This window comes from Diadema antillarum, unplaced genomic scaffold (assembly GCF_040938485.1).
Source record: "Diadema antillarum isolate AM-2024a unplaced genomic scaffold, OU_Dant_1.0 scf00000063, whole genome shotgun sequence".
Taxonomy (NCBI): Eukaryota; Metazoa; Echinodermata; class Echinoidea; order Diadematoida; family Diadematidae; genus Diadema; species Diadema antillarum.
This window is the reverse complement of record NW_027270952.1, coordinates 2,547,599-2,575,277: the sequence shown is the minus strand read 5'-3', so window position 1 is coordinate 2,575,277 and position 27,679 is coordinate 2,547,599. Positions and strand designations below refer to the sequence as shown.

General features: G+C 39.0%; 1 protein-coding gene across 2 annotated transcripts; it reads left to right on the top strand.

The window, feature by feature from the left end:
* The first annotated feature begins 52 nt into the window (after positions 1-52).
* On the top strand, positions 53-27,052 carry LOC139716215 (dnaJ homolog subfamily A member 3, mitochondrial-like). Of its 2 annotated transcripts, XM_071627778.1 has the most exons (11): positions 55-223; positions 2,255-2,400; positions 3,280-3,363; positions 5,781-5,999; positions 8,112-8,264; positions 9,576-9,723; positions 16,945-17,138; positions 19,554-19,669; positions 22,166-22,263; positions 24,311-24,445; positions 26,444-26,583. In XM_071627778.1, exons 1-10 carry the CDS (start codon positions 64-66, stop codon positions 24,403-24,405), a joined length of 1,413 nt encoding a protein of 470 aa, XP_071483879.1. In that variant the 5' UTR covers positions 55-63; the 3' UTR covers positions 24,406-24,445; positions 26,444-26,583. The 2 variants fall into 2 exon arrangements, with proteins under 2 accessions (XP_071483878.1, XP_071483879.1); XM_071627777.1 differs by lacking the exon at positions 24,311-24,445 and having other exon boundaries at positions 53-223; positions 26,444-27,052.
* Positions 27,053-27,679: the final 627 nt, after the last annotated feature.

Sequence of the window (27,679 nt, the reverse complement as noted above, 5' to 3'; positions counted from 1 at the left end):
CATCCACATCATTCTCCTTCTTTACGACATTTCAACATGGCTGCTGCCGTTGCGCTGCGGTGCATGAGGACCTCCCCGATGTTGTTGCGTGCTATCTTCGCCCAAGTAGAAGTCAACCGTCAAAGAACCTGCCAAACTTGTATATTTGTAACTTCCAGAAATTTAGCAACGTCTGCAAGAAACTCACCGCGGTTTACCTCCTTGTTAATGACAAAGAGCAAGGGTAAGTTATATCGAATGCATGCTTGTTGGAGCTAGTCCCATGTGCTCAAAACGATGTTATGTTTAAATTTATACCATTCTTTGAGTTTAACAAAACCGAGATATAATTAAATTTATACTAGATCTAGTCTAAAGCGTATGGTGTGATACTGTAGTTTGTATCTGGCTGGAGTGTGTGTACGTGTGTGTGTGTGTGTGTGTGTGTGCCCACTTTCTGGTTAGGGACTTTAAAAATTGTTTTTGGGGTGCTCTTTTATAGTGCTGATCGCATCCTGATCAACCATTTGTATTTCAGTTCGGGAAACCCACTCACAAGGGGGGCCCATCCTTATAAGTAACCCGTCCCCCTTATAAGTAACCCCATCCCCCTTAATATAAGTAACCCCCGGGGCACCCCTTATAAGGAGTCTCCACGCTTTTTTGCAATGCAACGCGAAAATGAAAGGACTGCGGCAATTCGCTTGATTATGTCCATAAAGCTTCACAAGTTTCCTAGTTACTCACGAAATTTGAGCAAAATCGGTTTGAGGCATCATATCTAAAATCATGCATTTAAATGCGATGTCAAACGACCCATGCGAATGCTGAAGTGCGAGCGATTACTGGCGTGAGTGTCGCCAGGCGCGGCGGCGCGGCAATGCTTGAGTGCAGACGTGGCGACTGAGTACGGAGACTTTCGTACTCAGTCGCCACGTCTGCACTCAAGCATTGCAGCATTCGCATGGGTCGTTTGACATCGCATTTAAATCCATGATTTTAGATATGATGCCTCAAACCAATTTTGCTCAAATTTCGTGAGTAACTAGGAAACTTGTGAAGCTTTATGGACATAATCAAGCGAATTGCCGCAGTCCTTTCATTTTCGCGTTGCATTGCAAAAAAGCGTGGAGACTCCTTATAAGGGGTGCCCCGGGGGTTACTTATAAGGTGGACGGGGTTACTTATAAGGGGGACGGGTTACTTATAAGGAGGGGCCCCCCTTGTGAGTGGGTTTCCCGAACTGATTTGTAATGTTAGCTGTTGAACTTATTGAAGCATTAGATTGGCAGGTACTAAGTTTCATGTGGTTGATTGTTCAAAACAATAAAGTCTTTGCCTTTGTTAATGATGCTGTATGCTGCCTTTGTGCTAAAGCTGAGAAATTAGCCATGTAATGTTCAGCTAAATGATAGGCAATGTATTTTTCAAGTAACTCAAACTGGAAGTTAAAATCTTTGTTCAAATATGGCAAGTTGAAAAAAGTCGAGTGAGAAATGCAGTTCATGGAGCGCGCGCACACACACACACACACACAAACTTTTCACAACCGATTTCTTTCAACTTCCCATAATCATTGCCGACTTTTAAAATTACATTGATTTATACTCATTTTAGCTCTTGGTAAACTGGATTGACAGCTGGATTTTCGGTGTAAATTTGCATGGAAGATTGGAAATGTACTACACTGTATCGAGTATCTAGTATTTCCTGTGATTTTGATGGAATTTGGTTATGTAGAATTTGAAATGTACACTTGTATCTACTACATGGATACAAAAGTAATTGTGCATAATTTGTACTGTTGATACTAACATTAACACTGAATAGTAGTACTAGTAGTACCAACCAAACAATCCATATCCATCTAGAATATGTGTATGACACGATAGAAGAACTTTATTTATTGTAGCTCAAATTCATCAATTGTAATTATGTCTGTAGGTCTAGTGTCTGACTGCACTAGTCATAAATTGGTTGTCAAATTATGTTAGCAAGCATAAGGCAAGTTACAATGTACAAGTTTAACAATTTGGAAAGGATCTTCATTACACTTACAGTGATATTTTAAAAGAGCTTTGCAACTGCTTTATAATATACTGAAGCTTCTAGGTTGGGTAGAATTACAGTGTAATTAAATGATTCTTGGAACTGTTAGAGCTGCTATATGTGACAAATATTCTACACACTAGATTCTATGTATGAACTTGTATGACAACTTTATCATGATGGCAAATGTTGATGGGTTACCTTTTTTTTTCTTTTGTTCATGCAGTCAGCTTCCATCCTATCAAAACTAATGTCTCCTGTCGTGACATACATACAAGCAGTGCCGTTCTAGCAGGGAAAAAAGATCTGTATGAAGTGCTTGGTGTTCCAAAGACAGCAACACAGAAAGAAATCAAGAAGGCATACTATGAGGTGAGATTTATTCGAAGCATTGATTAGTGGTGACAAAATTCAAGGTAATACTCTGTATTTCTCAATGCAAATTATTTCAGTCATGTACATTGAAACTAAATGCATATATCCCAACACCTGGATAATTGAAACATGGCCTATGCTCCTGCTTGTTAGCTGGTTTTTGTTGTTGGTTTGGGTCTTATTGTGCTTGTCATATATAATTATAGGTGGTGGTTGTGGTTAAGAGGTGTATCATTCAAGTTTGAATATTTGTGCCTTGGTCTAGTAGATCTGAATAGTCTTATCCTCTGGCTCCCTTATGTATTTGAGGTGGTGTCATAAACCTGTGAATGAGCCTTTAATGTTTTCTTGTGGAATGTACATCAACAAGATTGACACACCACATGAAAAGCATATTATCAAACATTGTATGAATTTGACAATATTAATATGTCTATTCTTACACAAAACCATCACTTAATGACTCAGTTATTATGAAAAACAGGCAAAGAAGAAAGGAAAAGAATCTCTGAGCAATTGTGTCTAATGTTCAATATTGTGTTCAAATGATGAATATGCCAGTTGTTTGTGTGATAGGGTTCATCCTGCAGATGCCTTAGAGATCAGTTTTGCTCATACTATTTTATGTCCTGCATTGTTGAGTTATTTGAAGAATTTGTTAATATTGTTTTTGCAATGACCATTAATGAGCATTGTACTGTACAAGGTATATGAACTCAGTGATAAAATCCATCCATTCAAATAGAGTGGTTTTTGTGAATATGCCTGTGCATCTCTACAACTTAAAGTGCCGAACCACTGTCCATTTAAAACAAACCTCCTGTGTAGAATGAATATTTTAAATGAAAGTTTTATGTCTGTTTACTAATTGAATAGCTGGCGAAGAAATACCATCCAGACAGGAATAAAGGAAATCCAGATGCCTCAAGAAAATTTGCTGAGGTTGCTGAGGCATATGAGGTACGAACTGTATATCGTATAAATGTATATATTGTACAAATGAAATGAATTTATTTCTTGCACTAGGGCAATTTGTGGTTGAGAATAATGTTGTTCATAATTTGATTTCTCCAGAAATTAAGTTTCAAATGTTGTTGATCCAGCCTTATTTTGCAATAAATCTGTGGAGTGCCTTATTTGAAAAAAAAAAAGAAGAGAATGGTCTGCATAGCATTCAATATTTAATTGAAATGTAATGCAGTTTCTTGGCCCAAGGTTGTTGTCATATAAACCTGCAGTTTGAATGACTGCTGCATTTTGGATATGATTAAATGATGACTGAAATCTCCACTAGATCCATTCTACATTCAGTACCAATTTTCTAACCACACATACACAAGGTATTTGGCAAGTGGTTACATCCACTAGGGGGGTTCACACGTACACCAGTTAGCGGGATACAAATCTCGCGATTTGCATCACGATCGGTATCTCGAGTTGTTTGCACATCTGGACAGAAAAAACCTGACAATTAGCACGATAAGCATCGCGATGCTAATCCCAAGAAATCTTGCGCTAATTCCTCAATTAGCGGGATAATTTGCCCCGCCCTGGTATGTGTGAACAGTCGGGTTTAGAATCTCAAGTTTTTATATCCCATCATGCAATGCGCACATCACAACAGCAAGGCCTTTGCGAAGAGGTCCTTCACCTCTTTGGCGCATCACAACAACAGTGCGCAAACCACACCACTGACACGCAAAAAACAGTGGACAAAGAGAAGCGCGTGCAGGCAGTGATAGAGAAGGGCGCTGTGTGACCAAGTTTGCATGCCTTGAAAAATCTCGAGATAAGGAGTGCTATCGTCATCCCGCTATTTTGTACGTATGAACCCGGCTAATATGTGTCAGCATGCTTTGATTTGCATTTGGTTATGGGTAATTCCATGAAGTTGGGGCATTGTCCATGTAGCATCGTAATATTTGAAAAATACATTTCAGCATAACTCAATATTGATTATGCTATACATTTATTGTTTGTAGGCTTTACGTTTGCATTGAGGCCACACATTTTCCTGGAAATTTTGTGCCATTCAGACTCAATTTTGATGAAGTTATTAAACAATATGTAACGGTGTCCTGTAGCATCGTGACGTGTCCATGTAGCATCGTGAAATTTTAACATTTGGTCCTAAGAGACAAATTATGGCAATTAGCTTGACCAAAATTTGATGCAATATGCATATTTACTAGATTAGTCAGATAGCTAAGTATCTCACATTTCCTGTACACAGTTTTAATTTTAAAAGAATATTACAAAATGTATCACGATGCTACGCGGTGTCCTTTTTTGTTACATTTGGTGGACACCGTGTAGCATAGTGACACATCGTGTAATTTTCTTGTAAAAAGTTAAACTGTGGAAAATAGAGTTAAGATATTTAGCTATCTGACTAATCTAGTAATTATGCATATTATATCAAATTTTGGTCAAGCTAATTGCATTAATTTGTCTTTTAGGACCAGATTTTAACTATCACGATGCCACATGGACACGTCACGATGCTACAGGACACCGTTACATTTTTTAAAAATAACTTCATCAAAATTGAGTCTGAATGGCACAAAATTTCCAGGAAAATGTATGGTCTCAATACAAATGTAAAGCCTATAATGAATATATGTATAGCATAATTAGCATTGAGTTATGCTAAAATGTAACACTTTGTGCCCCAACTTCATGGAATTACCCTTATGTACATGTAGCCACAAAACTTTCTATTTGCAAAGAACTGCATTTGTTATCTTACTTGTACTTGATAAATCGTGATTTGATTTGTTGGCATTCACAGTGTAAATGTAGATCTTGTTTTTTCTCAGAGGTTCATTTTCTAGATTGTTTGTTTTTCTCCACTAAAAAAAAAAGAAAAGAAAAAAAGAATTGGATGTCACATGAAAGTGTCTTTTCCCATTCACCTCAGTTTGAGGTAATTTGGCTGAATACAAATTAATTGGTGTAGGTAGATAGCAACTGCTCCAGTCAATATAAAGAAGTCTTCATTCTGGCCTGCTTTGCCATCCATGGTTTTATTTATATTTGCTTGCCAGTCATAACAAATGTGCTCTACGAGTGACTTAACATCGCAGCTTGGTACATGGCTCAAGTTCTAAGTGCCATTTGCTTAGAGATAAGTGAACAACAGTACAAATAAAGTGAAAGCAGTGATAATTGTGACTTCAGAAACGATCTCATATTAAATTTGATATAATGTGTGTTACTTATTTGCAGTTCACAAAGACACTATCGCAATGGTTGCTGTTCATATTTTTGTTATGTTATGTGTACATCACTGTTTGGAAAGATGAATTTTAGAGTTTGTGGAACTTTTGTTGTTGTTGTTGTTGAAAGAGTCATATGTTGTTGATCTACTCTCACAGGTCTTGGGTGATGACACCAGGAGGAAAGAGTATGACACCATAGGCCAGGCAGGCTTTGGGGCTGGTGGCATGGGTGGTGCTGGAGGTTTCCAGGGCCAGTGGCAGCAGACCAATTTAGACCCAGAAGAGCTCTTCAGAAAAATCTTTGGTAACCAGGCCTTTGACCGAGGTGGCATGTTTGATGAATCTGTGTTTGGGGGATTCAACAGGGCACATGAGGTATGTGCTGGTCATTGTGTACCATGAATATGTGACACTTCCCATTTGTATTTGATCTGAAACTAATGATATGTTGTGATGGTACCCTAATTAAGTTACATTTGTCAAGATAATGCAAAAGTAAGGTGATTTACCTAAAAAAGAAGAAATATCAATATTCAAATTTAAAAGTTCTAGAGGTAAAATTAAAGATAAAAAAAGAATTGTTTGGAAGTCAAGACTTTTTGTATCAATGAGACATGTTAGTATGGTATTTGAATTTACTTGTGTGTAAATGTCCCACCCATGTATTGGTTTTGGTTTTTAGCTCACCTGAGCCAAAGGCTCAAGTGACCTACGTATTGCGATCGCCCGTCGTCCGTCGTGCGTGGTGCGTCCTGTGTCGTGCGTTGTGCGTAAACTTTTTACACTTTCATCTTCTTCTTGAAAACCCCAAGACCGATTTTCATCAAACTTGGCAGGTAGCATCCCTAGGGGGTTAGGAACTCAATTTGTTAAAATGGGCACCATGCCCCACCCAGGGGGCCCCCAGGGGGGCCCAAACGCCCCAAAATTAAGGAATCTGTAAAAATCTTCTTCTCTAGAACCAGAAGTGATAGAGCTAAGTTAATACTATGAGTTTGTACATTGATGACTGTAGTTTCAAGTTTGTACATGGCAGAATCAGGGGTGCCCCCCTTGGGACCCAGGGGAGGGGGGTGAGGAGGGGTCCTAATGGGGCCTGAATTGTACATTTTTATCTTCTTCTTGAGAACCCCGTGACCCATTTTCACCAAACTAGGCAAGTAGCATCCCTAGGGGGTTAGGAAGTCAATTTGTTAAAACGGGCACCATGCCCCACCCAGGGGGCCCCCAGGGGGCCCAAACACCCCAAAATTAAGGAATCTGTAAAAATCTTCTTCTCTAGAACCAGAAGTGATAGAGCTAAGTTAATACTATGAGTTTGTACATTGATGACTGTAGTTTCAAGTTTGTACATGGCAGAATCAGGGGTGCCCCCCTTGGGACCCAGGGGAGGGGGGTGAGGAGGGGTCCTAATGGGGCCTGAATTGTACATTTTTATCTTCTTCTTGAGAACCCCGTGACCCATTTTCACCAAACTTGGCAGGTAGCATCCCTAGGGGGTTAGGAACTCAATTTGTTAAAATGGGCACCATGCCCCACCCAGGGTGCCCCCAGGGGGGCCCAAACCCCCAAAATGAAGGAATCTTTTAAAATCTTCTCTAGAATCAGAAGTTGTAGAGATAAGATAACGCTATGAGTGAGTACATTAATGACTATAGTTTCAAGTTTGTTCATAGGAGATCCAGGGGTGCCCCTCTTGGGGGCAGGGGGGGGGGGGGGGTTGGTTGGGAAGGTCCAAATGGGGGCCTGAATTGTACATTTTCATCTTCTTCCTGAAAACATCATGATGTATTTTTGTCAAACTTGGCAGGTAGCCTCCCCAAGGGTTCAGGATCTTAATTTATAAAAATGGGCACCATACCCCACCCAGAGGGCCCCAGGGGGCCCCAATTCCCCCAAATTAAGGAATCTTAAAAAATTTGGGCCCTTATTGTACATTTTCATCTTCTACTTGAGAATGCCTGGTCAAATTTTGGTAGAGCTGTGAATAATTTAGATTAACTACTAGTGACTGCGTGAAAGGTGAACTTGCGATACTCAGGTGAGCGCTAGACCCGCGGGTCTCATGTTTGGTTTGTTGGTGTGTGGCGGAGTCATGTTTTTAGAATTGTTGTTCATCTTGTATTTCATCATTACGATTTAAGAAAATCAATAGATGAGGTGTGCATCTGCTGATTAGATTTTGCAATAAATCTTGAATGGCCAAATGTCACATAACTTGTCCGAAGAATAAAAAATAAAATAAGATAAAGATATGCTGTAACCTAATCTAGGAATGTACAGTGGTAGAAAACTTTTGAGGAAGGTTAGAAATCGTTTAAAAACATAAAAAGACAATAATCAGTACCATGAATTTAAAGTAGTAAAAGGCTAAGGTCACTGGGTTTTTTTTTCTCCCCTCCTTTGCGCATATCTTGATAGAGGAAGTTTAAAACTGAATGTTATTTGATATTTTTACTATATAAATAATTTTTGATGTGTACCCAGGTGATGATGGATTTGTCATTCAGTGAGGCAGCGCGTGGTGTCAACAAGGAGGTGACGGTCAACATTGAGGACACCTGTCAACGCTGCAAAGGTTCTAGGGCAGAACCAGGCACCAAGTCATCCCCCTGCCACCAGTGTAATGGAACGGGACAGGTTAGAAAAGCATGATTTAGATTTGGGGACATCTGATTACCTGGTTTGCATTTTTTTTTTTTTCTTGGGGGGGGGGTAATTTCTCAGCTACAAAAAAGACATTTCAGGAAATTAAGGAGAAGACAATCGGTACCGTACCTTACGAGAAGATACAATACATTGCTGACGAATGTGGATTTTTCAACTCTGCTTGATTAAGAGCATATAAGACATGAAATAAGTGTAGCAAAAAAACCTGCTGAAAACTGCTTATCCAATAAAGGCGAGCCAATGGAGTAAAATGTAGTCAAAAGGGGCCTGAGCTTTCGATCCTAGCAGAATCTTTGTCAGAGGCAAAATGACAAACAAGCAGGGAAAGCAATCACATATAAGGACTTCACACAACAAGAACAGTCAGGGACAGGCTGGGTACACAGAACAAAGAAAACAAAGGAGAGGGTGGGAGGTCAGGGGCAAGGAGCCCAACAGGTAAATGGAGGAGATTAGAGCAGGAGGGTGGACAGACAAAAGGCAGAGGAGGGTCAGTTAATGATCATGAGGATCATGGGGGCAACCATTGAAGGAAAAGGATGAAGAGGGAGGCAACAGAGGGATAAAGAAAGGGAAAGAGTGAAAAAGCAACAGCAAGGGGGAAGGGGGGGGGGGCGGGGTTGGAGGGGGCTGAGCAAACAGTGAGCCCTGAAAGGTGTACCAGGAGGAGGCAACAAAATGAAAGTAATCTAACATATCAAAGTATATATACAGTGCACTCCTGTTATAACGAAATGCTCGGGACCGGCAGTTTTCTTACGTTATAACAAAATTTCGTTATAACCGAACAAATACAATAATAGCGAAAACAAGGACGCCACGCATATATCATAATACTTGTTGAATACAAATCACACACTGGAAAGCTACATGAAATGGGATGGTACCTTTTCAATTTGGTTTAAGTATTACATTTAAAAGAGAGCATAAAGTTGTTTGTATTGTCACATATGCATAGAAAATGATGGCGTAGGATTCGGTTACAGTTCGCTATTCCAAAGGTTTGTTTCTTACGTTTGTTACTCCGAAGGCTCCTTATTATGATAATACTTTGCCATGTTATTTAAAGATTATTTCTGAAAGTTTGTGCAGGATGATAATCTTTTTTTTTAGTAACTCATATCAATTGTCATTAGGTTCATAGTGCAAGTCTAAGCAAAAAGAGTTAAGGAGATACTTTTTACAAAGATATTTTTTTGTTGCTGTAGTGTATGATATGTATAGGATTAATGACAAAGATTGATTATGCACTTTGTTTTTAACTTTGAATTAACCTTGCAGGAAACTATTAACACCGGACCATTTGTGATGCGGACCACCTGTCGGCGATGCCGTGGCACTCGTGTAATCATCAATGTTCCATGTATCATGTGCAAAGGGGCTGGGCAAACATTACAGCGGAAGAAAGTCACAGTGCCAGTTCCAGCTGGTAAGCCAGTCATAAAGATGTCAAAAGATACTTGATATTTACCAGATATTTCAATGTAATTCATTAAAAGACTATAGTGACATGTAAAAAGGGCTGACATCCATGTTTTGTTATTATTTTTTCCTGCTTTTTGTCTCGCCCACCGGAGGTGAAGGCGAGACTAAGGGATCCAAATGGCGTCCGTCCGTCGTCCGTCGTCCGTCCGTCGTCCGTCCATCGTCCGTCGTCCGTCGTCCGTCGTCCGTCACAAATGTTAAAGTTTACCTGCAAGACTCTCTTATGATGCATAACTTGGCAACTGTTACAGCAATGGCAGCCACACTTGGGTGATAGAAGGTAAGCACTATCTGGGCATCCGTCCCGCTTCATCATGAATATTCATCATCTACATGTATCCGTAATACCGGGAAAATACATACTTTTTTCATTTCCCGGCAGCGTTTTTACATTTCTCGGCAAAACTGAACATTTTACCATCTCCCGGCGAGACATTTTAACATTCCCCGTTGATGCAATTTTTCGAGATTTTTACATTTACCGGCCATACGTTTTGCACGTATCCAGCGTTCTGCCATTTACTAGTACAGTATCTTACTGCCTGATGAATATTCATGATGAAGCGGGACGGGTGCCCAAATAGTGCTTACCGTGATAGAAGCACTAGGGGTATCTTCATGTTATGGTGTTGTCGGAGGTCATGTGATGATGTCAAAGGTCATTTGAGGTCATATATTAAAGAGTATGTGCAAGACTCTCTTTTCTATGTTAAAGTTTACCTGCAAGACTCTCTTTTGACAAATAACTTCACATAAGTTGCTTGGATTACAACCTAACTTGGGTCATAGATGCACTGGGGGTACCTTCATGTTATGGTGCCGTTGGAGGTCACAGGATAAGGTCAAAGGTCATTTGAGGTCATACGTTAAAGTTTGCTTGCAAGACTCTCTTATCACACGTCATGTGATGATGTCAAAGGTCATTTGAGGTCATATATTAAAGAGTATGTGCAAGACTCTCTTTTCTATGTTAAAGTTTACCTGCAAGACTCTCTTTTGACAAATAACTTCACATAAGTTGCTTGGATTACAACCTAACTTGGGTCATAGATGCACTGGGGGTACCTTCATGTTATGGTGCCGTTGGAGGTCACAGGATAAGGTCAAAGGTCATTTGAGGTCATACGTTAAAGTTTGCTTGCAAGACTCTCTTATCACACGTAACTCGACACATGTTGCTACAATGGCAATCAAACTTGGGTGATGGATGCACTGGGGGTACCTTCATGTTATGGTGCCGTAAGAGGTCACATGATAAGGTCAAAGGTCATTCGAGGTCATACGTTAAAGTTTACTTGCAAGACTCTCTTATCACATGTAACTCAGCACATGTTGCTACAATGGCAATCAAACTTGGATGATGGTAGATGTCTCTTTGGAAGTTGAAGGTAACCACAAGGTCAAAGGTTACAGATAGGGGTCAACGAACTTTTAGGGCCCAATGTTAAGTTTTTAGGCCGCATTTCGTGTATGGCTCATAACTTTTGATCCCTTTGTCCGTTTGTGACCAAACTTGGATGGAAGATGTTCCTTGGGGAGGTGAAGGTCGTCACAAGGTCAAAGGTCACAGACAGGGGTCAACAAACTTTAAGGGCCCAATGTTATGTTTTATGGGCGCGTTTTGATTGTGGCTCATAACTTTTGATCCCTATGTCCGTTTGTGACCAAACTTGGATGGTAAATGTCCCTTAGGGTGTTGAAGGTCACCACAAGGTCAAAGGTCATAAGCAGGTCAATTAACTTCTGGGAGTTATAAAAAATATTAATTTCCTGTACGCGAATGGGCGAGACACAATTTGGCGATTGCCTTGTTTTGTTTTTTTTTCAGATTGAGGTGGGGAAAGGATTGGAATGGTAGGGTCCAACCAATTGTATTTCAGCTATCTATATTAAAGCTGTGTCTTAATGATTAAACATGAGGGAATGAGTCATGCTGCATAGTCCCAGTCACCCATACAGTACATGATAAAATAATGCTATGTGTGGCATAGATCTTGGGATTGATTAACCTTTAACCTTTAATTGACTTCGCAGTTTACATGATGATTTATATGCTAGTAGTATGCATATATATGTAGGTATGTATGTAAGTATGTGTGTATGTATGTATGTATATCATTGGCTTCATTTCATTTTGTTGGAAGTCCCATTCCACTGATTTTTTTTTCTTTTAGTTTTAGGGCTATGAAAATTAGTTAACTTTTTAAACCACAACATATCAGCATGCTAAGAATACATTATACAGGGCTGCACACTGGCGCCGGTCCGACGGTCAAAGACTGGTAACTTTTCAGGCAGTAAATCCACAAGTTACCGGTCCGACATGACCAGTAAAAAAACAGCATTGGCGGGGTCATTAGAATGAAAAAGAGCAGCCCCGATCAGGGAGAAACAGAATGCAAGATATCGCACTGTTCAACAAGTTTTACGCAAGTTTTCGTTTATGTCTACCGGTGCAATTTGTACAGTAAACATACCATGTTATTTTTGAGCACTAGCAGTCGACTAGTTATTCGCGCTCGCTTGCGCATTGGCGCTGCTCACGCACTGCCATGCCATGCAATACATGCAAAGCATGTTGATGTAACTGTTGAAATGCATGTAATTCCCCGATCTCGTTTTGATTGTTCGTTTGCTTGCAATCGGCGGTCATGATAAGAAGCATTGATAGAAGCGCACGCATTTCTGGGTCATTTTACTCATGATTTTTTAACCCAAGATCGATCCGATCCCGGCTTCGCAGCAGCGTGGCAGTTGACATGTTAGAACTGATTTACTTGTGCCGATTTTTAGAAAAACTAAAAACATATTCGATATTCAGCGATACAGTTAATTGATCTGATTGCGTTCATTTTCATTTTACACAGTCATTTCACAAATGAATATTTTCATTCGTTCAGAATGGTCTCATAAGGAAGATAGGCGCAAAAAGGATCACGAAATCGGCCCTTCCGTGTACTTTTTAAGAATGCATGCACAAAATGTGAAGAGATAATGCTAGGGAGAAAAAAAAAATCATAAAATCATCGCAGTCCCGCTTACATATTTGAGGTAGAAATCGTCCCAAAAAGGATCATGAATTCGGCCGCGTCGCACCTTTCAAAAGCTCATGTACGAAATGCGAAGAGATTATAGAGGAAAAAAAATAAATGACACATTTGGTGCGTGCATCATAAAAAATTACAGCCGAATAACAATTCATGAAATCAACGCAATCCCGTTGAAATTTGAGGAAATAATAGGCGCAAAAAGGATCCTGAATTCAGTCCTGCATGCCGTGTTGGTTATCAAAAACGCATGCACAAATGCGACGAGATTATCGGGAGAAAAATAAAAAAAAACCCACATTTTTACCTTCTGGTGCGTGCATTACAAAAGATTACATCCGAAGTAATTCATGAAAATCGCCACAATCCCGCTGATACTTGACGTAGAAATAGGTGCAAAAGGATCGTGAATTTTATTCGGTCGTCGTGTCGTATAGGCCTACCTTTTAAAAACGCATGTACGAAATGGGAAGAGATTAGCGGGAGAAAAATAAAGGACACATTTTCATCCCCTTTTGGCGCTTGCATCATATAGCTTACAGCCGAATAGTAATTCATGAAATTATCGCAATCCCGTTGAAATTTGAGTAAACAATAATCGGCGCAAAAAGAATCTCGAATTCGGCCCTGCATGCAGTATATAATTTTGAAAACGCATGCAGAAATGCGAAGAGATTATCGGGAGAAAAATAAAGAACGCATTTTCAACCCTTCTGGTGCGTGTATCACACAAGATTACAGCCGAAATAATTAATGAAATTTCGCAATCCTGCTGATATTTGATGTAGAAATAGGCGCTAAAAGGATCGTGAATTCGGCCGTGTCGTATAGGCCTACCTTTTAAGAACGCAGGTACGAAATGCGAAGAGATTATTGGGAGAAAAATACAGGACACATTTTCAACCCCTTTTGGCGAGTGCATCATAAAGATTACAGCCGAATGATAATTCATAAAATCATCGCAATCCCGTTGAAGTTTGAGGAAACAGTAGGTGCAAAAAGAATCATGATTTTTGGCCGTGTCGTATATATTTTAAAGGGTGTGTACAGTTCTGGTCGAGGTGAAGATTTAGCTTTTAACGTTTTATGAGATATTCAGAAACCACTCTATGAGATGTCAAAGAGCATGCAGTTCTAAGGGGTATCAAAAGTTTATTCGATGAAAATCGGTTTTGAAATGGCTAAGATATCCAAAAACAAGGTGAAACAAAGAGATACTAATAAAGTTGGGGCATGTCGCCTTTTATTATTAGCACTTTTTTGGATATCTCAGCCATTTGAAAACCAATTTTCATCGAATAAACATTGAATCCTTCTTAAAATTACATGCTCTTTCATATTTCATTAGAGGCTTTTCATTATCTCACTTAGGAATGTTCAAAACATGAATCCCTACCTCAACCAGTACTGTACAATCCCTTTAAGAATGCATTCACGAAATGCGAAGAATTTATCGGGGAAAACATAAAGGACACATTTTCAACCCCTTTTGGCGCGTGTATTATAAAAGATTACAGCCGAAGTAATTCATGAAATCATTGCAATCCCGCTGATATTTGAGGTAGAAATAGGCGCAAAAAGGATCGTAAATTCGGCCGTGTCATATACCTTTCAAGAACGCATGTACGGAAATGCGAAGAGATTATGGGGAGAAAAATAGAGAACGCATTTTCAACCATTCTAGCTGGTGCGTGCATCACAAAAGATTAAATCGAAGTAATTCATGACATCGCCACAATTCCGCTAATATTTGAGGTAGAAATAGGCGCAAAAAGTATCATGAATGCGGCCGTGTGGTACAAGAACGCACTTACGAAATTCGAAGAGTTTATCGGGGAAAAATAAAGGACACATTTTCAACCCCTTTTGGCGCGTGCGTCATAAAAGATTACAGCCGAAGTAATTCATGAAATCGTCACAATCCCGCTGATATTTGAGGTAGAAATAGGCGCAAAAAGTATCATGTATGCGGCCGTGTGGTACATCTTTTAAGAACGCACTTATGAAATTCGAAGAGTTTATCGAGAAAAAATAAAGGACACATTTTCAACCCCTTTTGGTGCGTGCATCATAAAATATTACAGCCGAAGTAATTTATGAAATCGTCACAATCCCGCTAATATTTGAGGTAGAAATGGGCGCAAAAAGGATTCGGCCCTGCATGTCGTGTATCTTTCAAGAACGCATGCACAAATGCGAAGAGATTATCGGGAGAAAAATAGAGAACCCCTTGTAGCGCGTGCATCACAAAATATCACAGCTAAAATAATTCATTAAATCATCGCAATCCAACTGAGCACCAAGAGCAGATTACGCAGCAAGTTCGTGCGCCGATGTTTAGAAAAAGTCACTTGCACGCATTTGATAAAATCTGATTTTGTTCATTACCATTTTACACTGTAATTCACAAACAAACATTCTATTTTTTTCTTATCTTTTTTTAAAGTTCTTGTGCAATAAATAATGCAAGTTTTAAAAAAAATATTAATCTGTACAATGTACATTTGGGGGGGGGGGGGGGGTACGTCCATAAAAAAACAAGAAAATAAGTTTGCAAGTCATTTAATGTTTTTTAGATTGTCGTTGTTGACCAGTAAATTTTCTATTCGGACCGGTAAAAAATGGTAAAACGGGGCATTTACCGGTCCGACAGAGACAGGTCGGACCGGCAGAAAAAATGGGTTAGTGTGCAGCCCTGCATTATACATCGTAAACTGATGTATAAGAAAAGATGAAAAATCATAGTTGTATCCCCCGAACAGAGTTCGGAGGATACTATGGATTTGGCCTCGTTGTGCCGTGTCTGCCGCAGAGATTTTCTTGTGAGCACTCTACTGGCTGCAGTTCTTCTTCGATCATCTTCAAATTTGGCATGAAGGTGTATTATGGTAAGACGAAGAAGCCTATTGTTTTTATTGATGGCGCCCTCGCTTGTTCCGTCTTTATACATGAAAAGGTAGATTTAACAGGGTCTGCTTGTGTGTGCGACGCTGGCCTTGTTTCTCGACCGATTTTTTTCAAATTTGGTATGTAAATGTATCAGTCAAATCTATACACCTATATGTATTGATAATGCTGCCCTCACTGTTCCACGTTTTACAGGGTCAAAGGTCATCCTGATCATGTCAAAACTTACAGAAGTGCTTATTTATGCAATAACTTGATAGTTACTCGATGGATTTTACACAGACTTGCGAAGGAGATGTATGGATGGTCATTTTATATGAAGGAAGGACACAACAGTTTATGGTGATGGCGCCCTCAGTGTTCCAACTTGGATGCCAATGCACATTTCTTGTGTGTGCTCTATCAGCCACATTTCTTATCAGATTTTCTTCAAATTTGGCAAAAAGGTGCATTATAATGAAATGAAGATGCCTATATTTTTTTTTTTGGTGGTGGCGCCCTCGCTTGTTCCGTCTTTATACATGAAAAGGTAAATTTAACAGGGTGTGCTTGTGTGTACGACGCTGGCCTTGTTTCTCGACCAATTTTTTTTCAAATTTGGTATATAAATGTATCATAGTCAAATCTATACACCTACACCTATTGATAATTAATGCTGCCCTCTCTATTCCACCTTTTACAGGGTCAAAGGTCACCCTGATCATGTCAAAATTTGCAAAAATGCATGCTTATTTAGGCAATAACTTGATTGCTACTTGATTTTACTCAGACTTGCTAAAGAGGTGTATGGGTGGTCATTGTACATGAAGGACACAACAGTTTGTAGTGACAGCGCCCTCAGTGTTCCGACTTGGAGGCCATGTCACATTTCTTGTATATGCTGTATAAGCCACATTTCTTGTCAGATTTTATTCAAACTTGCTATGGAGGTTTATGCGGAGTTATTCTAGGTAACAAAAGTTTTCATTGCCAGTGCTCTCATTGTTCAAACTTTTATAGGATGGCATATTCCTCGTATGTGCTATATATACTAGCCTCATTTCTCGTCGGATTTTATTGTATCCTGCGACAGTTGCCATATTATACAACATTCTGGCCTAAAAAGTAATCCAGATGGGGTATGGGAGATGGGTTCGGGGGATACATGTGCTCAATTGCGAGTGCTCTGGTTTAATGCACATCTGTCTGAACACAATTGACTTGTTCACCAGGCATTGAAGATGGACAGACAGTGAGAATGCCCGTTGGTAGTCAGGAGCTCTTCATCACCTTCCGTGTCGCCAGGAGCAACCAGTTCAGGCGAGAGGGGGCCGACATTCACTCAGATGCTGCAATTAGTTTCACTCAAGCCGCGCTTGGAGGCACCGTGAAAATCAGAGGCATTTACGACACCATAACACTAGATGTGAGTCCTACCATGTTGAACATGGTCGTTGTGTACTTCATAGTGGGATTATAACTCACCAAGTTTTCCCTACCCAGTATTCTGTCTAAATGTGCATTGTGTGAGAGAACCATTAGAGAACTGTCGTAGGTTTAATTGCTGATGTGTACTAAATCAAAATCTTTTGTGGCTCAGGGGGATAAGACTGTCAACTCTCACTCACAAAGTCCAAGGTTCAACTCCCCCGGCTGCAGCAGTTGTGCCCTTTGGCAAAGCACTTTATCCTCATTGCCTAGTCTTTCAAAGGGGACTTTAAGGCTGTCGGTCCCATAATTGCTGGCTTACAAACATTCTTAAAGTGAGGCAGTCCTCACGAATTTTAAAAAAATATGTTGTTGTTGGTACCTCCAATGAACTACTTTCACTAAAAACAAACTTTCAAATCACCAAATAAGCTCATAAATTTTTGTTGAAAAAGTGTGAATCTGCATGGTGAATATGCTAATGAGCAAATCTTGGCAGAGAGTCCGACGTCACTGAGGCACAACTCTTCCCAGCCGTGTTCTGCTCGTTATGCGTATGCTAATTGTTACCCGGATGCATGAAGAAGGCGATGGCTAATATTTGACGTTGTTTTTACGTACTCTGTGTGTGTGTGTGTGTGTGTGTGTTTGTGTGTGTGTATGTATTGCGTATTGTATATTCGCACAGTACATCTGTGGACAGTACTACAGTACTACAGGTCTACGGTAGATACCCCGTTGCGTTTGCCCTTTGTGCGTTCCAGTCTATCACAGCGCAGCCCTGTCGCCGCGCATGTAGTTACACTGTTTACAGTAGTAGGCCATGTTCCAGTACATGTACGTGCGTAGAAACAGTTCTACATATTTGGCGTCGTCTTGTAAGGCTATCTTTCATCATGCCGATGGCGATGTGTCAAGAAGTATTTTGCTCGAATCGTAGAGAAAATTGCCCAGGAAAATCGTTTTTTTCCATCCCAGACCCACAAAAGGATCGTGAAAGGTGCGCTGTATGGCTGAGAAATCTCGGTACAACGAAGCCGAACATTAAAACTTAAAGCATTCTCGATATCGTGTTGTAACGTTAGGCCTATGCGAGGACCATTTGAGAAGCATGTTTTGACGTGGACAGGCAGGCTGTGGCCCTCGCTTATAAGCCGAGAAAACTGAAGCTAGCCAGATGCAATCCCGACCATATTTGCTCATATGAGTTATAAAACAGAAACACCTCAAGCATCAACTTCGAAGAGAACCGAGGAAAGGAAGCGTAAATGTTAGAGAGGTAAGGAAAGTGGCTAGCTATGTGTCATTTACGGTGGGGCTGCAGCCGGGGTTGGACTGCAGTACAGTGCCACTGCAAGTGCCGACTGGACCTGCATGGCTAAAGTGGAGCGAAATCATATTCCTCCGGTCCCCTGTTTTTACCCTGCCCGGTAGAAGTCATATTCGTTTGATATCTGAGTACTTACAGAAATATCGAGATAGAAACAATATTTCCTTTGAAGAATTCGAGTCTCTTATGCCCAGGTGATCTTCGGTCTGAACGCCAAACTCAGCTAGACGGAGTACTGTGTACATTAGTATGGTAAGAATTCGCGCGCGAGAGTGGTTTGTACGCAAAGTAGTATGCAACACGGAGAGAAGCTAGAAGAGGACCGAGATATTTGATGTCAAATACATGGTTTATTTGATTTTAGAATATATATACATTTATATTTACAATATTAATTTACATGAATTATATATAACTAAGCTTGAATTATTTTGTTTAAAATAATAAAATCACATATTTTCACATTTTATGATAAAATTACAACTGATCATTTGAACACTTAACCTGTTGAAGACGAGTCCCGTGTATACTCGGGCAAGCGTCTATGGGAAATGCGTGTTGTAGCTAAATCAAACCGTCTTCAATGGGTTAAATTGGTTTTTAGAGGCACGCCTGTCAACTTGAGAGTAGGGCATCAATGACATAGCATCTTTTTGCAGGCTCTTACACAATCGCTTGCAGGAATTATTTTTCAAAAATCGCGTACAGAGACAGTTTTTAATTTTCACACTTATAAACTGGTGAAAGGTTATATTTTTTACTCTTCTTAATTATCAGTACAGTGAAAATCTCAGGACTGCCTCCCTTTAACTACCCCTGGAGAAAAAAACAACAACCCGTAATTCTAAATCATATTCAAATTTAAAATTTCCAGTGTCGGTAAGCAACAAGGACATTACAGCACCTACCGTATGATTGTCTTATCAATAATCTCATAAATATTTTTGCCAGTGTCATTTTTAGTCCTGATGTATATGTATATCAATTATTTTTGTAAAGATTACATAAGAAGAAGTCTCTGTGAACTTCATATCTCGTACTGGGGATGCAATATTTGTCCTCTTTTGCTGTGATTTCATACAGATTCCAGCAGGCACCCAGTCACATGCCAGGATACGACTGCCAGGGAAAGGTATCAGCAGAGTCAATGGCTATGGTTATGGTGACCATTATGTCCATGTCAAGATCAAGATCCCCATGTAAGTTAAAGTGAAGTCGTACTTTTCGGAGTTTGTCATGCAACAAACATATAATTTTTATTCTTGTTCAAGGGAAATGCCCTCGCTCTGTAAACAAACCTTTAGGTTCTTGAACAGAGACTATGCAAAGTGATTGGATAGAAAGTCAAACCGTGCAGTAAGATGTATTGCAACATTTTATGAATGATGCAGGTCTCATGTGGTACTTATTTGTTTTAAAGGAAACCAAAACCCAAAGAGCAATGTGGATTGAGTGAAAGCAGCAACATTAGGAAAACACATCAGTGAAAGTTTGAGGAAAATCGGACAATCGATGCAAAAGTTATTAATTTGGTGTTGTAATGACTGGATAAGGTGACTACTAGTGTTCATCACATCATTTGTGGATAACAATATAAAGAAAATATAAAGAGAATTCCACGAAAATTCTTTTTTCATGAAAGTTATACATTCCTTCAACTTGATACTGTCATATGTTAAGGGCAGTAATCATTCCCCCTGCTTTCTGAAAGTGCTAGAAAAGTGAAAGCATGTTGAATTTTCTTTATATTTTCTTTATATTGTTGTCCACACATGATGTCATAAACTCAAGTTGTCTCCTTATCCAGTGGTTCCAACACCAAAACTTTTAAACTTCATAACTGTTGCATTGATTGTCCGATTTTCCTCAAACTTTCACTGACGTGCTATACAAATGTTGCCGCTTTCACTCAATCCACATATCTCTGTGGGTTTTGGCTTCCTTTAAGTTTAGAGCAGAGCTACTTGGAGAAGTGACATATCACAGCATTCATTGCATCATAGATTGCACTGTAGCAATAGAAACTTGGTCTGAAAGCAATACTCTTGTGTCATAGTCTGACGTGCATTGCATTGGCTTTCTATCAGATCACGTATTGAATTTAAGATCTTATTGATTGCGTACCAATGTTTTCACGAAAGTGCTCCTTCATATCTCTCAGAGTTTCATGTAAGATATGAGTCTAGGAGAGTTCTTAGGTCGTCATGGGAGAATCTATATGTGATACCCTTCATTTCAACAAACTTAAAAAAAAAAAAACAAAGGAAACTTTTTTCCTCTAAAGTACATAGAGATCTTGCCAAAGGTATTATGCATTATATAAGAACAGCAATGATAATAGTATGATAGTAATAGTAGTAGTTGTAGTAGTAGTAGTAGTAGTAGTAGTAGTAGTAGTAGTAGTAGTAATAATAATAATAATAATAATAATAATAGTAGTAGTAGTAGTAGTAGTAGTAGTGGTAGTAGTAGTAATATTAATAATAATGATAATAATAATAATAATAATAATAAAATGATAATAATAACAGTCATCTGCAAAGTGTCCTAACATTGCAAAAGATGAAGAACAAAAGTCTTTTTTTTTCATGGTCTGGTTGACTGCTATGTTTAATTTAAGACATATTCTAAGCTTATGGTATTATGTTGTTTTATTGATGCAATTTGCCATCTGCCAATGCTGTAAGACGGAACACACCCACCCACCCACACACATACAGATTTGCACACACTCTCACACTCATAAAAGCCTGCTTAAGAAAGTAAGGAGCTCATCAGGAGCAATGTAAATATAGCTTGAGGAGGTGACTGTTGGCAGCCAAACAACTGTGGAATGTTAGTATCAGCTTAGTTCATAGTGCAAAGCAAGGAGACAATTTGATTTCTGTCCTGCTTAGATGCAGACTGATGCCATCTTCATCAGTCTGCATCTAAGCAGGACAAAATGCAAGTTAGCATGTAATTGTCATCTAGCAAAATGTACCACCATCATTCTTGATGGATTATTTAATGGAAGTGAATTAATCTCAAGGGATGTGTTTTGTGTTACCTGTTGAAAATGTCAAACAAGTGTTTCTGCACAAAATGGAAGCTGAATGTATAAACACAATAATATCATAATAAAAGTGTGGCCTTCTCAGCAAGGTGGTTCCATTACAGAAGAATGTTATCACAGTCAGACCAATGCTGTGTGAATGGGTGCAAAAACAAAGCTGCAGATCTGTGAAGTAGAAGTTAATAATTACCAATATCTAGGGAGACTATGCCTATGTGAATATGTGTGTCATATGGTATGGTGTACTATGGGCTTCTGGTAAAAAAGAAATGTAGTAATTTTTATTTTGACTTCAATTGTACAATATTTCTCCTATAACTTTGTTTTTATCTTGTGTTTCCTAGCCCATTCAGCTTCTAGATAAACTTTCAGAAGGGCAAGGTGAACATTTGGCAAAATGATTATCAAAGGACATAGCTAGAGACAAATTAATGTGAACAAAATGATGTAGAGCCAGACCACCTTATATAGCAGCCCATAATGCTAATAGGCATTATGGCTGCATGAAGGCACTAAGCTATTAGCGATAAGCATGAAAGAGCTGTTGCTATGGCAATTGCAATTAGTGTAATTCAAATGATCGAACAGTCTCTCCATGAAATGGGATGAGATGGTTATTGACTGTATAATGTTTGCCCAGGTCTCTGTCAAGCAAGCAGAAAGCTCTCATGATGGCATATGCTGAGGAAGAGTCTGGTGTGACTGGGACCATCAATGGGCTGAGCAAGACACAGGATGGTGAGTGGAGCAACAGTACTACCTTAACCTCTGTCATAACATTAAGTGACCCATTTGAAATGGTACTCACATTTTGACATAGTAGTCCATAAAAAGCTGAATGGACTGTTTTTATGCACTTGTCAATCATAGTCCCGACCCCTGGGTAAGCAGGGATGGCGGCCACTTGCATCCAAGCTGAGTGGGGATTTTTTAATTAATTAATTTATTTGTTTTTTTGGCCCGGGTTGCTCGGGTATACACTGGGGTTTGTCAGGGGAAGTTCATTTATATTGCGTGGGTGGGTTTGGAATATACTGAGATTTGCAGACAAACATTTACATTGGGTAATATTTTTGAGTGCCTCAAATGCTGCCCAGCCTGTTGAAGAGTTACACACAACTTTATGAACAGCTGGAATAGAGCAACCCAAGTGGGTTTCCTGGGGCCCATTTCATAAAACTTGTCATCAGTGACAGGTTGTCATAGTTGTGACAAGCTACTGAAATCCTTGCATCTGATTGGCTGAGAGCAAATCTGTCATAGAAATGTGGCAGTTGTCACTGATGACAAGTTTTATGAAACGGGCCCCTGATCATTGTTAATTTCAGTAGCAAAATTTGAAATTTGCAGATGATAATGATTATTCTTACATGTTAGCGCACGTTTTTAGTTGAAAGTGTATTTTTGCCCCAGTGTAGATGAAATATTGACATACATGTACGGTCGTGCTTTATGAAAACGTAAGGAAATAAAAAAAATGGGTTCACTTATTGGCACTTCATATTCCAGTCGTTCATTAGGTCATGTGTAACTTTACAAACAGCTTTATGAAACAGGGCCTGGGACTAGGGCGGATAGTGTAACATCCTAAAAATGCAACTTGATGCAATTCCTGGCCATATCCATGTACACAGGGGTCAGAACTACAATTGAAAAGTATGTTACTGTTGCTTGCATACTTGTGTGGATTTATTCTGTACATGCCTTTTCTTGACTTTCACTTTGTTAGTATATTATTCCACACTTTGTAAATGTGAAATGCAATGATAACCATGAACACAATGCACAAAATGGGTGCACAATTTCAGTACGTCAGTACATCAGATGGGCTCATCAGGTGCAACCATCTCACAGTTATAGTCCTTGGTGCTTCAGCCGTACCTAATACTTCTCTGCTGAAAACTTGTTGAAGCTGTTACCTTTGTACATCCACAATTTCTTCTGATAAGTGATTAATTTCTTTTTATTTAAAAAAATAAGCAAACAAACAAGCATATTAATGTACCTTTGAGGGGTTCTGCTTTCTGTGAAGTTCTGTTGAAAACTATAATTTTTTAGCATTTAGCTGTTTCTTTATGCTAACAGCTCTGGGATTTTTAATAGTGAATCAAGGAATTTGTTATTTTTAATGTCAAAAAGCAGTATTCTGTGCCATGTAAGCAAAATTGTTGTAGAGTCTAATTGAATCAAACCTCCCTAAGTTGTCAGTAGACTCTATGATGCTGTTGACAAAATGGCAGGTCATGGTAGATTTAAAAAAATGATAGATCATATACTGCTGATGAAGAATATTGATAGAAAATTAGATATGTACAAAAATAGCATCAGAATTGATTATGCTCTGGTAGCTTTAGGCCATAACTGATAGAGATGCCATATTCATTTGGTACAATGTGACTGGTTGGTCACTGTTAATCATATTTTGTACACAAGGTAAGTCAACATCAAACATTTGAGGGAGTAAAGCAATAGGTGGCATATGTAAAATGATGCCAGACTCTCACAAATGAGGTGATTTTGATCAGTGTACTGCCAAAAACCTGAAGGCTAGTACTATGATTGAATGAGTTGGCTCATTTATGAGATGGTGGCTTACTTGATATCTGGAGGATTAACAGATCAAATCATTTCCTGGATAATTGGTGGTTGTAGTTTTAAACAGTGTAAAACTGCGCAGTTTCTCAACATGGCTTATTTTTATATCATTCGAGAAAGACATTCTGGAAAGGTGAACAATTTTCCTTACTGCTGTGTTCCTTTCTCGTGTTTGGTCCATTCAATGCAGACAAGAAATCAAAAGAAGAACCTTTAGGGGAAAGTGATGAGGAGAGCGAGCCGGGTTTCTTTGGGCGACTGCTAAACAGAATCAGAGGCAATTAACCTTGCTCTGTCTTCTCCATTTTACTCAAGATATCTTAAGGTGCGTGGGTTGTTCAATTTTTCCTCTGTTACTCACTGATTCCTACTCAGAGAAATGGGAAAATTTTGCTGCTGGTCATGTGAACATTGACATCAAAGTTTGCTGTAAGGCAGTAGTAGTCATTGCACTAAAAGAAGCCATACAGTCTGATCCTGACAGTGTTTGAAACAGAATTTTATTGTACCGTTTGCATTGTCCCCTTGTTTGCCCGTCTTGCTCTCACCCATGTATGACAAGTGTTCCGTTCTTGTCACTAGTTTGATTTGGAAGACGTATTAAGATGGAAAAATGAGAAATTCTGAAATCTATATGCAACAATCACTCACCCATTTAAGAAATGTAATAACTTTGTTAAGTTATTTCTTCAGGTTACGCTGACTAGTGATAACTCAGCCATATTTGATCTCCATGCCCACTCTTTAATTATTTCCTTCATTAAATTCTATTGAGGGATAAAGTACCAGGCCACTAAGGGAAAGAGCACCACTCAGACTGCCATTTCAGCCTCATTTGGTTCTCCTGCCAAATGCTCTAATTCTTTTTGGATACCAAAGTTTATGTTCAGTGTTTGCGGTTACCTTGGTTTTTTTTCCAAAATCAAACTGAATGATTTATGTTTATGTCATTTTTAAATGCTAGTCGTATGATAGCAAGTGAAAAATATTCTGTTTCCTGGGGTGGTGACATTTTTTCATGAGCTATTCTAGTGTTACCACATTTATTCTGTAGATGTAATTTTATGAATTAATAGCCTATTTAGAATTCTTGATCAGAGTGCCATCTAGGCAGCCATGATATGTGGATTAATGGTATACATGTAGTATTCCTTTCATGTTCTGCAAAGTCTAAATGTACTTCACAGTAAACAAAGCACTTAATAATTGGATTATAGGACTTCAGGTTACAAATCATACATCAAAACATTTCATGATAGTAATCATTTCATGTTATACAGGGGAAACTCGGTATAACGAACACTGCTATAACGAGATATCGGTTATTACGAGAAAATTTTCCCGGTCCCAAATTTCCTTCCACACAAGTCTATGTAAAATGCTACTCTTATAGCGAGATCGGCTATAACGAAATAACTGCTATAACGAGATAAATTTTGTGATTTCCAAACAAAGAAAAACATAGCCAATCAAACCTGTTATAGCGAGGTAAAGCAAAATGTCTTCGGGTAAAGCTTTACTTCGCCTGTGCTATCATGTTCCGATATTGTAAAGCTCGCGATGCGCCAAAAACTGTCTTGTACACACGTATTTTCTTCAGTGCACTCCAGCTAGCACGGCATGTTGTACTTGTATGTGTGTGTGTGTGCACTGATACATGCAGAAAATGTGGTGGGACGGCCGTATGTATACATGACGTCATCATGACGTTTGGCAGGGTGTGAGGCAATCTGATGCTGTGATTGGCTTTCTACGTAGGGAATTCCCCATCTTCACACACACGCAGTCATAATGTACTACAGAATGTGTCACATACACACACATCATTGTGCAGACCATACTAGTATTCAAGCTTTCCACATATAACATACACCCATACCATAACCATACCAATCCACTGACGATCTTGACAATCGCAAGCTATATTAATTTACACATTCAAACGTCTACAGTTATCAAAAAACATGTTCTTGATATTGGATTTCATTGGCGAAAAACATTTTACCCATAAAGGTGAGTAATTCCCTCAAACACATTATCAAGTTGTCAGTATTGATTGAAAGATCATGGGTAGTCCCACATGTGCAAATTAATGTCTTAATGTTATGCTTTCTTTTAAGCCTACTGATATAACGAGATATCGGCTATAACGAGGAAAACGACTCGGTCCCGACCATCTCGTTATATCGAGTTTCCACTGTATGTGGCTTACATGTGGTCAGGATCTATTGCTGTCGTAAAGTATTCTAAAACTCACATTTTTGACATTCTGAACATTTGTTCATATATTTATAAATTCATTTTTGCATGTGTGTATCACCAGGTGCAAATATTGTCACAGATGATCCAAATGGAGCTGTGGGACGGATACGCCTGGCCCTAAACACTCCCAGCACACAAGACTTTGCCACCAAAGTAGCTGATGACATCACAGAGAAGGAAGATGATACGAAGCGATCACGTAAATCCTAGAGTTGATCACAGTGCATGGTCAGATGGACAAATTAAACTGCTACTGTACACCCATACAACATTGTGTAATTTGCTATAAAAGTTGCTACCAGATTACACATTGGCAGATTTAGTTTCATCTACAGGAGACACCACCCTGTGTATTTTGCTGAATGAGATACAAGCACATCCCAGTATATTGAACGTTAATACAATGAGATGTGATTATCGCAAGAATTTTTTCCTAGTACGCATATTTTATGCAAATGTGAATGGCATTACCTGTTCAATAAAGCCAGCTTATTTTGGAAATACCCAACTATTGGAAGCATGAGATGATATCAATAATAGAGCATGCGATATTTCCATTTACTAGCTTTGTTTGTTACAACAGGATCAAATGAACAGGTGAAATGATTAATTGCCCAGTGCATACGCTACAAGGATTTACAACATCTTGTATATGTTACATACACAAACATGCGGAGCATATTGCATGTTCATTGTACACAAGAATTTGAGAGGTAACACCTGCTGCACTGTTTGCTGTATTGGTCCTAAGTTTCCCTTTTGTAGCATTGGGATGTAGTGTACCATCTACAGTACCAATTTATGCATTAGTCTTCGGCATAAGTGTGTGACTGATTCTTTGGCCATGATTAACAGATGCCTCCACTCCTATGTGGATGGTAAGAATCCATAGATAGCGTGCCATTGGAAGCTATCCTCCATGCCATCTCTCTCTCTCCACAGGATGTCTGGAGACCCACAGAAACTGAGTACCATATCATAATGAACAGTGAATGCTTGTAATGTGAGGTTAGAAATACATATGTTTACAAAAGTAGTATTCAATATTGTCTTTTTGACATGACACAAACTCACACTATCATTACAGATTTCTCACCTGCAAGTGGGGCTTGATTTGTAGCATCAGTGTGTAGTCCTACATATGTGTATTATTTATGTAGCAACCGTCCCATCTAATGTAAATTTTGTTATAAAGAGAAAAAGCATCCTGCAGTCCCTTGTATCTTGGTTTTAATTGGTGTTCCTTTCTTAACCTTTCGGCATGTTTTGATTCATACCAGATTATATTTGGTTATAA

What these genes read in the sequence shown, in the direction of transcription:
- LOC139716215 (XM_071627777.1), top strand. Translation starts at nt 64, where the DNA reads ATGAGGACCTCCCCGATGTTGTTGCGTGCTATCTTCGCCCAAGTAGAA. An exon ending in GTTAATGACAAAGAGCAAGG is followed by an intron (nt 224 to 2,254) that starts GTAAGTTATATC and finishes TTGTTCATGCAG; the next exon opens with TCAGCTTCCATCCTATCAAA. An exon ending in GCTGAGCAAGACACAGGATG is followed by an intron (nt 22,264 to 26,443) that starts GTGAGTGGAGCA and finishes GTGTATCACCAG; the next exon opens with GTGCAAATATTGTCACAGAT.